The sequence below is a fragment of the Hyperolius riggenbachi genome, chromosome 1 (assembly GCF_040937935.1).
Source record: "Hyperolius riggenbachi isolate aHypRig1 chromosome 1, aHypRig1.pri, whole genome shotgun sequence".
Lineage (NCBI taxonomy): Eukaryota > Metazoa > Chordata > Amphibia > Anura > Hyperoliidae > Hyperolius > Hyperolius riggenbachi.
The window spans coordinates 632,556,104-632,572,433 of NC_090646.1; the positions used below are offsets into that span (position 1 = coordinate 632,556,104).

A 16,330-nucleotide genomic window follows, 5' to 3' on the forward strand; every position below is an offset into this window, starting at 1 on the left:
CTGTTACATCTGGCGTAGAAGTCACACATCATTTCAGCAAAAGAACATCATACCAACAGTAAAATATGGTGGTGGTAGTGTGATGGTCTGGGGTTGTTTTGCTGCTTCAGGACCTGAAAGGCTTGCTGTGATAGATGGAACCATGAATTCTACTGTCTACCAAAAAATCCTGAAGGAGAATGTCCGGCCATCTGATCGTCAACTCAAGCTGAAGTGATCTTGTGTGCTGCAGCAGGACAATGACCCAAAACACACCAGCAAATCCACCTCTGAATGGCTGAAGAAAAACAAAATGAAGACTTTGGAGTGGCCTAGTCAAAGTCCTGACCTGAATCCTATTGAGATGTTGTGACATGACCTTAAAAACGTGGTTCATGCTAGAAAACCCTTAAATAAAGCTGAATTACAACAATTCTGCAAAGATGAGTGGGCCAAAATTCCTCCAGAGCGCTGTAAAAGACTCGGTGCAAGTTATCGCAAACACTTGATTGCAGTTATTGCTGCTAAGGGTGGCCCAACCAGTTATTAGGTTCAGGGGGCAATTTCTTTTTCACACAGGGCCATGTAGGTTTTGATTTTTTTTTCTCAGTAAATAATAAAAACCATCATTTAAAACTGCATCTTGTGTTCAATTATGTTATCTTTGACTAATAGTTAACGGTTTTTGATGAGCAGAAACATTTAAGCGTGACAACCATGCAAAAGAATAAGAAATCAGGAAGGGGGCAAATAGTTTTTCACACCACTGTAAATCCCTGAATAATTTGGGCCCTGGATACATGAAAGAAATGTTGCAGCTGCGTAGCAATCCCCGCATTCTCAGACCCACAGGTTCTAATAATCTAGTCTTACCCAGAGTCCACTTGGAAACTTTTGGTCCCAGAGCCTTCTGTCATGCTGCCCCTACGTTTTGGAACGCCTTACCTCAACAGATCAGGACAGCTCCATCTCTGGACGTGTTTAAATCCAGACTGAAAACCCACCTGTTCAGTTTGGCATTTGCAGAAATATAACTTGTTGTGTGAATACTTCATCCTACTATGAATTACTGAATCTGAGAGAGCTTAAGCGCTTTGAGTCCTACGGGAGAAAAGCGCAATAGAAATGTTATTGTATTGTATTATGTATAAAAGATATTGAAGAAACTCAAAAAGGTTTATATGCAAAAATACAAAAAGTCTTTATTGAAGACAAAAGTCGTGCAAAATATTGATAAAAAGGTATCCTTCAAGGAGCAAATTCCATAGCCGAGGATGGCGAAGATTAGTAATCTTAGTCATTTTAGTAACTACTAATCTTGATGTTAATCACTACTGTATATTCATCATCCTCGGCTATGAAATATGCTCCTTGAAGGATAACTTTTATGAATATTTTGCAAGACTTTTGTCTTCAATAAACACTTTTTGTATTTTTGCTTATAAACCTTTTTGAGTTTCTTCAATATCTTTATACATATTCCTTGTAAGGTAGTCCCAGGATAACGAACGAGATAGGGACTGTAGGTTCATTCTTAACCTGAATCTGTTCTTAAGTCAGGACAATGTGCTATCTCTGTCCCCTGTACTTCCTCTGTGTCCCCCTCTGTGTCACCTCTGCCCTCTGTGCCTGCTTATACAAGTTTAAAAGCCTTTTTTTTTTTTTGAATTTTTTTAAAAATCGATTTTCTCAAAAACTTCAAGTCCAATTTGAAAAAAATCTTCTTGGCTTGTTCCCATGGAAACACTGAATCCATGCTGTTCGTATCGGTGGGGCGTTCATAAGTCAGAGACTACCTGTATCGGTATTAAAAAAAACAGGGCATGCGTACTACCAGTGGCGTACGCGTACCTACCATAGGGCTGCAGGTGCTCACAGCACTAGGTGTAGTCATGGCTACGGGTGCCGCTGTGGTGCTCAGCCACTGTGTTCTTCCACTTGGGACCTTTTTTAATACTTTGGGCAACATTCAGGAAAATGTCAGCAGGCAGTGCAGGGGACTTTACTACTTCCTGCACTAGATGTAGCACCCCTCCCCCTTCCTGTCCCGTGGGCAATGTCTCTTCTCGCTCTCTACACACAGCCTGCAGTGGGTGAAGGTGCAGAGCAGCCGGTGAGTAGAGAGAAGGATTGCTGTGCTGCAGCTGAGACATTAGCAGGGAGAGGTGGCAGGATATATTTAGTGCTTTAGAAGTTGGCTATATGCACTGCCTTTTGTAATGCTTGATTATTTACCCTGATCAGAGTAATTAATCAATAATGCAGGGCAGGCTGCTGTTGCAGAAGCCAGTGATACAGGTGCTGACAGCCAACTTCTGTAGTGAGCAGAGAAGCAAGCTCCAGGCAATCTAGATTAGCTTGATTGCAGGTAATCTTATCTCTTTTCCCAGCTCCCCCTTCCACCTTGTTGTCTTCCCCATGACCTTTTCCTCTTATCAGATTTCAGTGGCTGCTTTTAACAGCATGTCCCTGCCAAACAGCACTGGTGATGTCTGCAGTCCTGATGAGAGTCCTTCCTGCCATTTCTCCTCTCCCACCAGGCTCCCTGTCTTGTGCCTCTTCCTTTTTATCCCTCCCCACGCATTCCCCTCTATCGTATGTCTCCCTTTTCTGACTGTCCTCAGGGGAGCTCACAATCTAAATCGTACCACAGTCATAGTCCTACCACATTATTTTTGTGTATTTATAGAGCCCTGATATCTTCTGCAGCACTGTATAGATAGCAAAGGAGAGTGGAAACGCTACTACCACCGTTGTTGCAATCCCAAGGGAGCAGGAACCACAGACCTCAGGAACATGTAGATAAAGAAATGATGTCCCGCTGCACCGAGGGTGGGTGTAAAAAGTATCTTCCTTTATTTAATACATCAAAAGACACACAAAAAGGCTGTCGCGTATCGGAGCTCTAGAAGGCTCCTTAATCATAGCCAGCATATACAATGTCAGCATGGGTTTAAATAGTCGGGCGCCCGCCCACATCGGGCAGGGCCAGCCCACTTAAAGCAACATATACAAAATGCATTTAAAATGGCTGAGCCAACATACAAAAGTTATATGTTAGTTCTTCTAGGTCTGCACCTACTTGGCTAAGCTATAGGGGTTCGTACAGATGCGGGTACAGCACCTGCAGGTACTGTCGTGTCCACAATCAAACGCGGGAGATCGCATCGATCTCCAAAGGTGAGAGATTTGAAATGAAACAATACATTAACTGTAATTCCAGTAATGTGGTTTATCTTATCACCTGTGATGCTTGTGAACTGCAGTACGTGGGGTGCACTACCCGCCCTCTGAGGCAACGGATCTCGGAGCACTATAATGGATCAGGGAGATGCATCAGGAATGAGGCCTTCATTACTCAGGTCTCCAGTGTGGCTAAACATTTTCTGAGGGCACACCAGGGGGATATGACTAGTTTTACTTTTCATCGGGTGGAGAGGGTGGTACGCTCACCCAGAGGAGGCGACTTATACAGACATTTACTTAAACGGGAGGCCCTATGGATATGGAAATTGGGCACACGCATTCCAGCGGGCCTAAATTCAAAAATGGATATTAGCTTAACATATGACATAAGAACATAATTCCCTTTTTGGGTCTCCCCATCTGCCCCTCCCCCCCCTTCCTGTTTCCTTCCCTCCCCACCTCCCCCCCCCTTTCCACCGCTTAGCACTTTATGTCATGCCTTTTGATAACATTTATTGTACCATGTTTTTTGTCAGGCTGTTTTTTCATATTGATGTGGTAAAATGTCATCGGTTTTTTAACTTTTGTATGTTGGCTCAGCCATTTTAAATGCATTTTGTATATGTTGCTTTAAGTGGGCTGGCCCTGCCCGATGTGGGCGGGTGCCCGACTATTTAAACCCATGCTGACATTGTATATGCTGGCTATGATTAAGGAGCCTTCTAGAGCTCTCCGATACGCGTCAGCCTTTTTGTGTGTCTTTTGATGTATTAAATAAAGGAAGATACTTTTTACACCCACCCTCGGTGCAGCGGGACATCATTTCTTTATCAGCACTGTATAGAGTACAGAGTTTCATAATGGTTAGTTCAGTCCACATCCTGATGACTCCTTTTCCCCACAAATCCACCAAAATTTGCAGCAACACACTCGACGCCCCAACCCATCAACCCTCCCATCAAAAAAAAAATGTTTTTTTGTTTTGTTTTTTGGGTCAGTAAATAATCAGCACCGGGTGTCCAAATTCCCTAGGTACACCACTGCGTACTACCCAGGGGTGTAACTATAAGGGAGCAGCCCCTGCAACTGCACAGGGGGCCAGAGCTGTGGGGGGCCCAGCATACTTAACCGTTCTCCCTGCAATTCAGGCCCTCCAGATTAGCATGCCACATGTTACGTGAGGATTACGATTGCCACACTGTTATATGACCCCTGGCAGATGGACATTTTTCTTTTATCAGAGGGGATAGGAAAGGGGTGTAAACGAGAACCAGAATTATCTTTAATCAAATGGGTCGTGTGCCCAAAATCGGTTTAGCGCATACAGTACAATCTCTCTGAGTACATAATACAGCAAGATAATACAACATGAGAATAGATAATGCATCCTGGGGGGGAGGAGGGGGAGGGATAGTAGTGGGCTTTGGAGGTAGGAGGACCTGAAGCGAGTTCAAGAGGATGACTGCAGAAGGTTAAAAGGAGTTCCTGTGCCTCAAAGTTCTTGTGGAGATGGTCCGAAACCTACGACCTGATTGTAGCCGGATGAAGAAGTGGCGGCCAGGGTATGAGAGGTCAGTGGTGATCCTCAGTGCTCGGAAATGGTAGAGGGCCTTGTTAAAGTTTTGCAAGGGGCCCCGTGACTTGTAGTTGTGCCACTATAATTACCCATACATTTTAAAGAGAACACCTTTCAAATCCTAGATCATACCTCCCAACTTATTGAGATAAGAAAGAGGGACAAGAAGTCACAACCCTGCCAGATGTCCTCGACACACTCCTAGTCACTTTCAGAATTCAGAAGCAAAAGAAGCAGTTTTAGAATTCAGAACACATTGGTGCTCTCTCTATCATCATCCGTTTTTTTCTTTATCTTAACATTTCAAAATAAGAAATATCAATCTAAAGGGACCCCGAGTGGTAATTAAAAACAGAATTTGGACTTGCCTGGGGCTTCCTTCAGCCCTCCCATAGCCTGTGAAGGCCCCCAGCATTAACTGGTCTCTCCTGGTCCGGCTGGTGGCTCCAGTAAGTCGGCGACTTCGGGTGAAGTTGCACGTGAGCGCCCCCGCTGCATGCCCATTGCATCATCACGTTAGTGGTGTAAGCCTCCTGCGCATGCGCAGTTCTCTAAAGACTGAACAACACATGCACAGGAGGCTTACACTTGGGGTGCGGTTCAGAGGGGGTTTGTAGGTTCATGGAGGGAGAAGTCTAGGGAGCCAGGACATCTGTGCCTATAGGCTCCTGTGAGGGAAATCTGGGCCTGATTGTTTTATATGGACTACATGGACACAAAAGTACCTTGTGATGGAAGTGTGGAGGAGGAAATCCATCATGATCATGGATAGGGATGATCGGAAAGACCAAATTCCGTTCCGCCGGAATTTGCGGATTCCGCTAGCCCTTTATTCCGTCACTATGAAAATTCAGCCGGATTTTTGAGAAAGTAATCACAAATGGAACCTTGTTTATGCTATATGGTAGCCCATCGAACAGATTAACTGTTCCCTTAGTCCTTTTTCTCCTCCCTTCCTCCCTCCTCCCCTTTTGACATCCTACAAATCCCTAAGCAAGCTCATTTTTCTCTTGGATATATCATAATGGTACATGCTAGGCTGGCTTCAGCATGTAGCATTGTAGTGTGTTGTGTTGGTGGTATAATGGTTAGGATAGCAGCCTACCAAGCGGTAGGTCTGGGTTTGATTCCTGGCCAATGTATGCGAGTTGGCTTTTGACATCCTACAAATCCCTAAGCAAGCTAATTTTTCTCTTGGATATATCATAATGGTACATGCTAGGCTGGCTTCAGCATGTATTGTTGGTGGTGGTATAGTGGTGAGGAGAGCTGCCTACCAAGCACTAGACCTGGGTTCAATTCACAGCCAATGTATGTAAGCTGGCTTTTGGAATCCTACAATTCCCTGGAAGACAAGACCCTCCGGAGGAGGAGGAGGGAGGAAGGGAGGAGGGAATAAGGAAGTCTGTCGAGCAGAAATTCTTATTATTAGGCAGAAATTAGTTTGGTGGGAAAAAAAAATTTGCATTCCGTAAAATTCCGCGGAATTTCACATTTTTCCGTGGAAATTCCACCATAGTGATATAACAATTCCGTTCTATCACAAAGGAACGGAACCACCAAATTCCGGCCGGAATCGTGGAAATCTTAATTCTGCGGAATCCAGCGACCATCCCTAATCATGGACCAAGATATGAAACATCACTCAGGACAGGAAATGGTGGGATGCATTTATTGAGACCCTCTTCTCCAGTGGTAGACACAGAAGTTCATGGACTCAAGCATTAGCTTACGCTATTTGTACATACTGGAGGTTAGAAGGAACGTTTAATGATGTCATGCCCAAATCACATTCATACTCTCTGGCAATAAAACATCGGCATAACGTAGCACCAAAGTCAAAGTTTAAACTTGGTCGTATATTTCTCCTTTCTCATTTGAAAAGAAAATGAAAAGAACCGATAATTGTGAACATGCTGTAGTAAAGCAAATGTGCTCTAACAGCCCAATTAAGGCCTCTATAATTAATCCTCAGATGCGTTGCAATCAAATGATGACAAGCGATAGCCGCTCGCAAACTTCAGCAGAATCTTACAATTAATAGCAGAGTTATGATGGAGAGAGACAGAAGGTCACACAGATGGCAGCAAATCAGCAGCAAAAGGGGATTTCAAAAACTTTCTCATAAATAGAACTGACACAGCAGTGTGTAGGCGCAAGACTTTCTTCTAGATGAAAAAAGATCAACCTCAGATCTACTACATTCAAAGCCATACAACTTTGTTTTCCGTTCACATTATTTATGGGTTCTACAATTATTTCTCTGTTAAAAAAAAAAAAAAAAAAACATTATTTCTCCTTACTAATTTTGCACTTTATCTAGGAGGCCACTTTCAGGGCTGGAACCCACAAGAGCGGTTTTGTGAGCATTTCTGGAGCGATTCAAAACGCTTAGCTAATGTTAATGGATGGGGCAACTTCCACTGGAGCGATTGCGCTTCCTGAAATCGCAAACGCAGGACATGCAGCATTTTGGGAGCGTTAGAGCTTCAATGTAAAGTATATAAATGCTGGCGTAATCGCTCATCAAAACTTGCATGGAGCGATTTTGCTAGCGTTTTAAAGTTACTGCACACTGTAACAAAATTAATTGAAAGGACCAATCAGACTTTAAAACACTAATCGCTAATCGCTACACAACCGCAGGCAAATTGATTCACTTTTTAAAAACGCTCCCTAAAATGCTCATAAAATCACTTACAAACTGCTCATACAAAACGCTAGCTATTGCGATTAGCGATTGCGTTTTGCAGTGGGTTCCAGGCCTCACAGTGGGGCGCCATGTTCCCTGTAAAAACAGGTTTGCAGTGGTGAGGGAGTAGTAGCGTTGCACATTATGCAGCATGCAGCAGAGCATACAGTCCATACAAACAGTGGAGTAACTACAAACCATAGGGCCAATACTTTGATAGGGCCCCCCAAAAATGTTCACACCTCTTTCTTTGCCTCCTATTGGTGACCCTCACAGCCTGGAGGCGGGGGCGGAACAATAGGGGATGCAGCCCACACACCCACGGGGGGCCCGCTCAGGGCCTCTTTAGGGGGCAGGAGGGATCGTAGCATGAGGAGAAAGCATGGCCGCACATCGGCGTGGAGGGGGACAGTCCCCGCCCCCTCCCTCACCTCGGGCTCTCCCCTCAGCGCGCTCCCCTCCTGCGATTATCAGTGGCAGCAGCGGCGGGCAGGAAGGAACACATACCTCCATGCGTTCCAGGCGCCGGAGGTTCCGCTCTCTAAGTGTCTCCCTAGTGACCAGGCTATTTTTTTTCAATGTAGGCCACCGCAGCTTTAAGGCTTTGCTGCAGGGCCGCACAACCCAGCACACAAAGTGCCCCCCCCCTTTTCTGCCCACCAACAGAGCTTTCTGTTGGTGGGCTCTTTCTGTTGGTGGGCTCTGATCGCTCCCAGGATTGTTTATTTATTACAATTAATTTATTTATTACAAATAATTAATTTATTTATACATTTTTTTTTTTTATAAAAATACCTTTTTTTTTAATGCTTTTCTTATCCCTTTCTCCCCCTACCAGCCTATCTTATGACAGCGATTGGCTGTTATACGCTTCAGCCTATGACAGCAGATCACTTCTGTCTCCCCCAGGGGGACAGGCGTGTCACACGGCTGTCCCCAGTACAGTACTGCGATTGCCGCTGGGAGACCGATGGTGGAGTGGAGCTCCGTCATTCAAGCGGAGATGTGTGCGCATCGCCGTGCACGATCTTCTGCAAAACCCCACCCCAGGGCTTGACACCAATTGGTGTTAGGCGGTCCTGGGGCTACCGCTACGCTCACGCCCATTGTTAAACAGGAAGTAGCGTGAGGCACTTAGAGATTGGACCTCCGCGGTGGATGGAGGTATGTGTTGTGTTCCTGCCGCTGCCACCAATAATTGCAGGTGGGGGAGCGTGCTGAGGGGAGAGCCCAATGTGGATGGGGGAGGACTGTCTCCCCTTCCCCGCCGATGTGGGACCATGCTCTCTCCTCATGCTGCTACCCCTCCTACTCCCTAAACCGGCCCTGAGTGGGCCCGGGGGGCTGATAATTTTTTTTTGCAGGGGGGCTTGGTGATTTCTAGTTATGCCCCTGCCTATGGGCCCATTTTGCAAGGGTCAAAGCAAGTGTTGACATCATAATCTTCACACCAATCACACGTATAGCCACAAAAAAACTGATCTGAAGGATAGACCCCTTTATTGGAGGAAGTGAAGTAGTAGTTGGGGGCCCAAACAGCTCTGGGACCCCCTGCGATTGCACAGGCGGCACCCCTGTAGTCACGCCCCTGCATACAAAGTATGCTACACTCCAGCTGTTACCATGCACGGCATTGGGTACGGCACTGAAATGTTTCATACGTAAACAAATCTTTTGTCTAAAGACTTTATTAAAAAAATTGTGTAAAAAACAGCAATTTGTAACTGCTTTATGATTCGGTCCTCTTAGTTTATACTCTGGCTTTAATTCACCAAGGACTGTTTGGTAAAAAAAAAAAAAAAACCTAGGTTGGTAAAATACCACATTCAGTATTTTAAACTTTTTTTTACAACTTCCCTAAGATTTCCACACATGTGGTAATAGTTTGGTAATTTACCCAGAAAAATGTTGCTTCAACTCACCAAGACCTGCTAGGTAATGGTAAGGCTTGGTTTACACATAAATCTGCACATTTCCAGCCCTGTCAGTTTTACCTGACTCGACCAGAAATGTACACAGCCATAGAAGCACATACCAAACTGATGCAACTGTCAAAAACTGACAGGACACCTTTTTATGTGTACCAAGCCTTATGTAGACGTCTCACTGGCTGGGGAGTAGGTCTGGCAGTAAGCGGTAATTCTTCTCCTACAAGTGGTCTGCATGAGCATTCTTGCTTCAGTCTTGTGACAGCCTACTAAAGTAAAAGGCTTCCTGCATCCCTTTAGATGTGCATACATACCACTAGAGGGCTCACCTCTATATATCAGTATATATAGATATGCATGTCTAAAAGGATACCGAAAAGCCTCTTTGACTACTCCTGTTCTCATGTTTTTATTCCTTCTTTCTGACGTCCCTCCCGGCGATGCATCGGATCAAATGGGGTGAGTAGCAGGACCAAGAGGCTCTTCCTATTGGCTGTCTCCTTTAGGCCTCACTTACACCTAAAAACAAAAACACAAACCCAAGCGTTTTGCGTTTTTGTGCACTTTTTTCCCCTCCCAGCGCTCCACCGCGCACTGCGTTTTTTGACAAAGCGCTTTTCTAAGCGATTTGCCAGAGCGGCTTTAGGATTCACTCCCTGGCCCAAGTCAAGTAGTGAACTCTTTTACCCAGAAATGAATAAATACAGTGTATTTAATCTAAAAAACGCAAACGCAATGGCCACATAAAGCGGTTTTGTGAGCGTTTAACGCTCTTCCTATACCTTCCATTATAGCAAAGAAAAACGCCCCTGAACTGCGCTGATATGAGAGATTCATTGCACAAGCGTTTTGTAGGCCATTTTAAAAATCGCCTGTGCTTGAAAAAAAAGCTGAAAAATGTCCCTAGTGTGAGCAAACTCCAAGTCTGTTAATTTTACCGCATGCCAATTACTAGTTACCATACGTCCAGGCCAGTCTTAAAATACTGAACATTTTACCGCATGCTCGAATCTTTGCGAACTTACATTTATTGAGCTATCAAATTGGTAATTTACCTCACTAGTCAGTAATTTTACTTTTCCATGCGGTAACCGCCTTAGTGAATTGTTGTTTGGGGAGAAGTTTGGTAAAATCAGCCGTTTTCTGCATTACCGAATGCGGCAATGCTTAGTGAAATGAAGCCTAGGAGTTTGCATTGAACATTTTCATATATGACTTGTCACTAAACACGTGTCCCAAGGAACAAGCCCTGTATGTACAAAGAACTATGGGCAGCATGTGCTTAACACTCTGGCCTTGGTGTTCGGTCCCCGGTTCGAATCCCAGCCAGGGCACTATCTGCACTGCGTTTGTATGTGCAGATAGTGTTTTGTCTGTGTGTGTTTCCTCCGGTCACTCTGGTTTCCCCCACATCCCAAAAACATACAAATTAGTTAATTGGCGTCCACCTAAATTGGCCCTAGACTACGATACATGCACTACAGGATACATACATAGACATACGACTATAGTAGGGATTAGATTGTGAGCCCCTGAGGGACAGTGAAGTGACAAGACAATATACTCTGTACAGCGATGCGAAGAGATGTTGGCGCTACATAAATACTAAATAATAAGTAAAGCATTAGAAGGTGTACAACTTTATTCATTAAAAAGTAACTTAAATAGTTTTAGGACGTTGTGGTTTAACGCGACGTTAAAAGTCACAACGTGTCTGCATGTAGAGGTAATGCACAGTAAGCAGTGAGTTACCACAATGCAGCGGTTTTCAACGCGACGATAACATTGCACTGTGAACGGCCCGTAGGATTATCATTGCAGTGCGGTAAGCTGCGTTATAAGGGCTCTTCCACGTCTAGAACACGGGCAGGAGCTGTTCTTCTGCACGTGTTATATGCCCTGCGGCGTGTCGTCGGGATCTAACTGTGCGATGCAATCAGCAGAGGTAGTAATTAATTCAACCTGTCGGGTAAACGGCGGCTGCCAACAATTAAAAGCTCCCGGGAGCATCGAACTGCAATGTACCGAAACGCAGCGTCGGGTGTGAAAGGTAAAATGAAAGTCTATGGACTTTCATTTTACCTTGATTAAGGCAAAGTTTCGACTTTGCGTTAAACCACAAAAAACGGGCTCTGGTGTGAAAGAGCCCTTAGACTTTATAACGCAGCTCCGCAACGTGGCACTGTGAATGGGACCTAAAAGTCGGTACACAAAACATGACCTGACTGCCTATTGGCTATGAGATCACCAGGGTACAGGACTTGTGTATGTCCAATCAAGAGCAAAACAACAAAACAGTGATTGTATGTAAACCATCTACACTTTCATTTCCATCACTTACGTCTCTCTCTTCCTCCTCATCTTCTGTGTGGGGTAAAGTCGTTAATTTTGGTTCCATAATTTTGACCGTTCCATTCTGTACTTTGTCTATGGAGCCATATGCAACGAAACCATTTGCTAGGAGGTGTTTGGTCTCCGAGTGGTCTTCATGCCTCAGAGGGACCTCGGGGATGCTGCACAGATGTACGATGAGGAGCAAGACGAAGACTGAAGCTGCAAAGAAAAACATGACCTGGAATTCTGAGCCCATCAGTCTTCCAAGGAACGTGGAGCCCCAATCGATGGCCCCTGTGAGATACCCCAGGGCTCCGCCAAGTCCTGAAAGTAAAGAAGAGGTAACAAATTTAGAGGCATTTTCTAATGACCTACAACTACAGAAAACTACGACAAAAGAAATGTATAATTAATTATGCATGCTGGTTTGACAATTCCAAAAGCAGCAGGGACAGCCATACTATCCCAGGAAAAAAGCACAAATATAACATATACATAAGATATGCATTGTACTGCCCAGGTTTTGATTTCAGTGAATTTTATATAGTAAAAGAGAAAACTGTTCCTGGCAACTTCTATTATTACTTTGTCTGGCTGAAGCCAATCCTGATGTCATTTCCTCCCTTACTTTTTTTCTGTTACTCCTAGAAACAGCACAGTTATATCTAGCTTGCTTTATAAACATATGTGAGCACAGCATAGATCAGATTTCAGCACCTTTTCCCTTCTCAGCCTCATGTCACACTGAACTGCCCTCAACCAAACAGTGAGGAGCAAGAATGTGGGAGGGGAGAGGAGGAGCTTCTTTCTCGTCGGCAATGTACCGAATAGAGCCAGGCTGACTAAGATAAGATTTGTTACAGCAGAAACATTTCTGATTAGATTAGAATGCTTGCAATGCAGGGTCAGGTTGCAGGCTGCATAATTAACACAGAGCAGTGGGTAAATGGAATTTGAATTTGTGGGCTTTTTGGCGCTTGCTGTGCACCGCATAGAGTTGAAGCTTGGAGGGGCGGAGCCAACCATGGCGGCGTAAGGACGTGTCTTTCCAGAGCTCCTCATTCACCCACACATAAATTGCTATAGGAACCATCTCTCAGCACCCAGCCTGCCTTAAAACTATGAGCGGAAGGTCCAAGAACAAGAAGGGGACTAAAGCACAAGAGTCAGAGACCTCTCCAGGGCAGCAGAGAGTCACAAAATACCTAAAACGGAACGAGGCCACACAGACTCCAGCAAAGATGGCGGACGCCACACCCAGCACTGCTGAAATGGCCACGGCTTCGGAATCCGCCGCTGCAACCACCAGATCCCTCAATGAAATGCGGGACTTCCTACACAACCTGCCAACTAAGGTCGACTTGTCCGAACTTGCAGACAGAATTACTGTAGCGTCTAGGGCAGAATTACAAGTAGTACAAGCGGAGGTGGAAGCACATGAGGTGCGGCTGGGAGGCCTAGAGGTAGAGATGGCGTCAGTGAAAGCTGACCTCGCTAAGTTCAAGGAGACCAACAAACAACAATCAGTGGTCCACTCGCTGCTCAGAGCGGGGCTTGAAGATCAGCAAAACCGCAGTCGGCGGTGCAATATCAGACTAAGAGGCCTACCTGAATCCTTAGAGACGCAGCAGATTGATGAAACCCTGGTGACGATCTTTAATATGATCCTAAAACAACCGGACGACCAGGTCATCAAAATTGATAGGGCACACAGAGCTCTGCGCCCTATGCCAGCAACGAATAAACCATCCTGAGATATTATCTGCCGGCTACACCACTATAGCGTGAAGGAGGCGATCATGCAGACCGCGCGGAAGATGGACGCCATAGAGCACGAGGGGACCCAGCTGCAGCTATATCAGGACCTCGCCCCGAGCACCTTGGCCCAAAGAAACGGCCACTTCTGAAAGCCCTCAATGAAAAGGGCCTTAAATATCGCTGGGGCTTTCCCTTCCAACTGAATATCCTGGGGGACGACAAGATACACACTCTGAAGAACCCGGCTGAGCTACCGGACCTGATTAAAGTATTAGGCCTACCACAAGTAGAAGTTCAGTATGAGAAGTTGATTCTGGGCCCTCCACAAAGAAACAAGAAACAACAAAAGAGATGAGGTGATGGGGGGAGTGTTTTGGGCGACCGTTGATACGATCTGCAGATCAGCCGCATGACCACGATAAGGTACTGTAAATGCATATTCCTCCCATACGACACTGACAATGGCTGCCTCCCTGAACTATGACACTGCTCTATCAGATGCAGCACATCTTGTCTCTGGGGCTTCCCCTCTTCTTTTGCCTTCTGCCTTTGACAACGGTGTGACATGTGAACTGACATTGGTGGAATGTACTCCAGTATATGTATACACTATATGCTTTAGCTGATTTGCCATACCCTGTCCTTTAATGCCGGTACACTTATCTTGAAAACCTAAACATGAACTGGTCTTGTTGGTTACATAAGGGGAGTTTTTTTAAGAAAGCCCTATTGATCTGCATAGCCTTAGATGTGAAGAAGCACTTACAACAGGGGCAAGACGGCGCACGTCTTTTGATGTGCATACGCATATACAACATAAGTCATTTTAATGATATCTTTGGTTTCTATCACACTGCTATAAGCTTGTGTACTGTATATAGACAGCTAATCTCAGCAGTAGTATGCTATCATTCGTTATATGGGTTACATGACACACAATGGAACAAAGAGTAGTGCCCTGAGTCTTCCTCATATCTTCTATGCATCCTAGATCGGGTAGGAGCCCAGAGACAAAATGATCCCTCAATATATACACTTGTATAGCGTAAAATGCCACTACCAAGTGGAACATAAGGTAGACGGAGCTATATAAAGCCATGAAGTATGGGAAATTTTCATAAAAATAGAATGCAACTAAGTCTAATAGCTATCTTAGAGGTGGATGCAGGCTGGCAGATTGAGGGAGATTGACGGCAAGGTGATGGTCGCCCCTTTCACTTTCATGCGTCCTGGTTCCTAAATGTAATAAGCATAACTTAAAGGTTAATATGGGTTGAATGAGGGAGAACTACTTCCTCTGGTTGACCATGGTTTCTCCTGTTCCACATAGGCCGACTCAAGTAGTCGTAAATCCGAGAAGGATAGAAGCTTCTTTAGTTATTCTCTTCATGTTGAAGAAGATTAGATGTTTAACAGTTATATGTTCAAAGACCACGAGAGTTATTCATAGGGACCCTGCATATGTACTTAGATTCCATTATCAAAAACAGTCATGGCAGACATGAAATGCATTTCAGTCAACACTAGAGGATTAAATATACCTGAGAAGAGGAGGGTAGTCCTAAAAGACATGTGGAAACAAAGGGCGCATATTGTTTTCATTCAGGAAACGCACTTCAAGAAAGACAACCACCCGGCACTGAGAGATAGGACTTTCCCAATCTCACATCTGAGCGTGTCTCCCGAATCAAAAACAAAAGGGACGGCGATCCTGATAAATAAGAATCTTCCTTTTACAGAAATAGATGTAAAGTCTGACTTGGGAGGAAGATTTGTTCTAGTTAAATGCCTGATAAAAGACGTGAAATACACCTTGGGCTCTGTGTATGCTCCCAACACCGACCAGTTGTCGTTCTTGGCTAAATTCTTAGAGGAACTTGACTTGACATTTGCTGAGGGAAGTGTCATTCTGGGAGGTGACTTAAACGTCCCCTTAGACCCCAAATTGGATACCTCACAAGGCAGGTCCGCTATCCCCTTTGCCAAAATAAATAAAATCAAGAAGCTGCTGTATGAGCGGCAGCTGGTGGATATATGGAGAGTTACCCATACAGAATCTCGAGACTACTCATTTTTCTCAAACGTATTCCAGGCCTATAGCAGGATTGATTACATCCTGATCTCACACAACCTCCTCTCAGAACACATTGGAGCAGATATAGGTATCATTTCTTACTCTGATCACGCCCCGGTCAGCATCACTCTTAATTGTAGAGCTAAAAGAGATGCCCCCTTTACTTGGAGACTTAATGTCTCGACTCTGCAAGACCCAGCAGAGAAATTGAAAGAGAGCTGAATGCGTTTTTCAGGACCAATGATACAAAAAACATCTCCCCTCCTATCCTATGGGAATCGCACAAATGTGTTCTGAGAGGATTTCTAATCCAGATGGGCGCCAGAATCAAAAGAGAGAGAAATGCTAAGATCAAACAGCTTATAGAAGAAATTCATAAGCTAGAAATTAAACATAAAGGCTCTCTCTCTCCGGAGATTCTGAAAGATTTGAACGAACGCAGAACAAACCTTATCAAATTTCTACAAGAATATGCTAAACAGGCAGCACGAAGGTGCCAGAATCTCTACTATATCAATGGGAATAAATCGGGGAGGTTGCTAGCAAAAGCACTTAAAAAACAAATGCAGAGAACATACCCGTATTTTTCGGACTATAAGACGCTCCTGACCATAAGACGCACCTAAGTTTAGAGGACAAAACCAGGGGGAAACATATATACTAAACCTGGTGCACCCATGGTTAAGGGGCATCTTGTGGATGTACCTCATGCCCCCTTGTACCTCTTGTGTCTCCCTAAGCCCTCCTCAGACCCCTTGTGTCCTCCTGTGTCCCCCATGTGTCCGCCTCTGTCCTCTTTGTGT

At 44.8% G+C, this 16,330-nt stretch overlaps 1 protein-coding gene across 1 annotated transcript in view; it reads right to left on the bottom strand.

The window, feature by feature from the left end:
• The window catches only part of SLC45A2 (solute carrier family 45 member 2), a 158,081-nt gene that overhangs the window by 97,889 nt on the left and 43,862 nt on the right, over nucleotides 1-16,330 (bottom strand). The window contains exon 3 of the mRNA XM_068251248.1: nucleotides 11,703-12,019. Coding sequence (XP_068107349.1) covers nucleotides 11,703-12,019 — 317 coding nt within the window. The remainder of the gene's footprint in view (nucleotides 1-11,702; nucleotides 12,020-16,330) is intronic.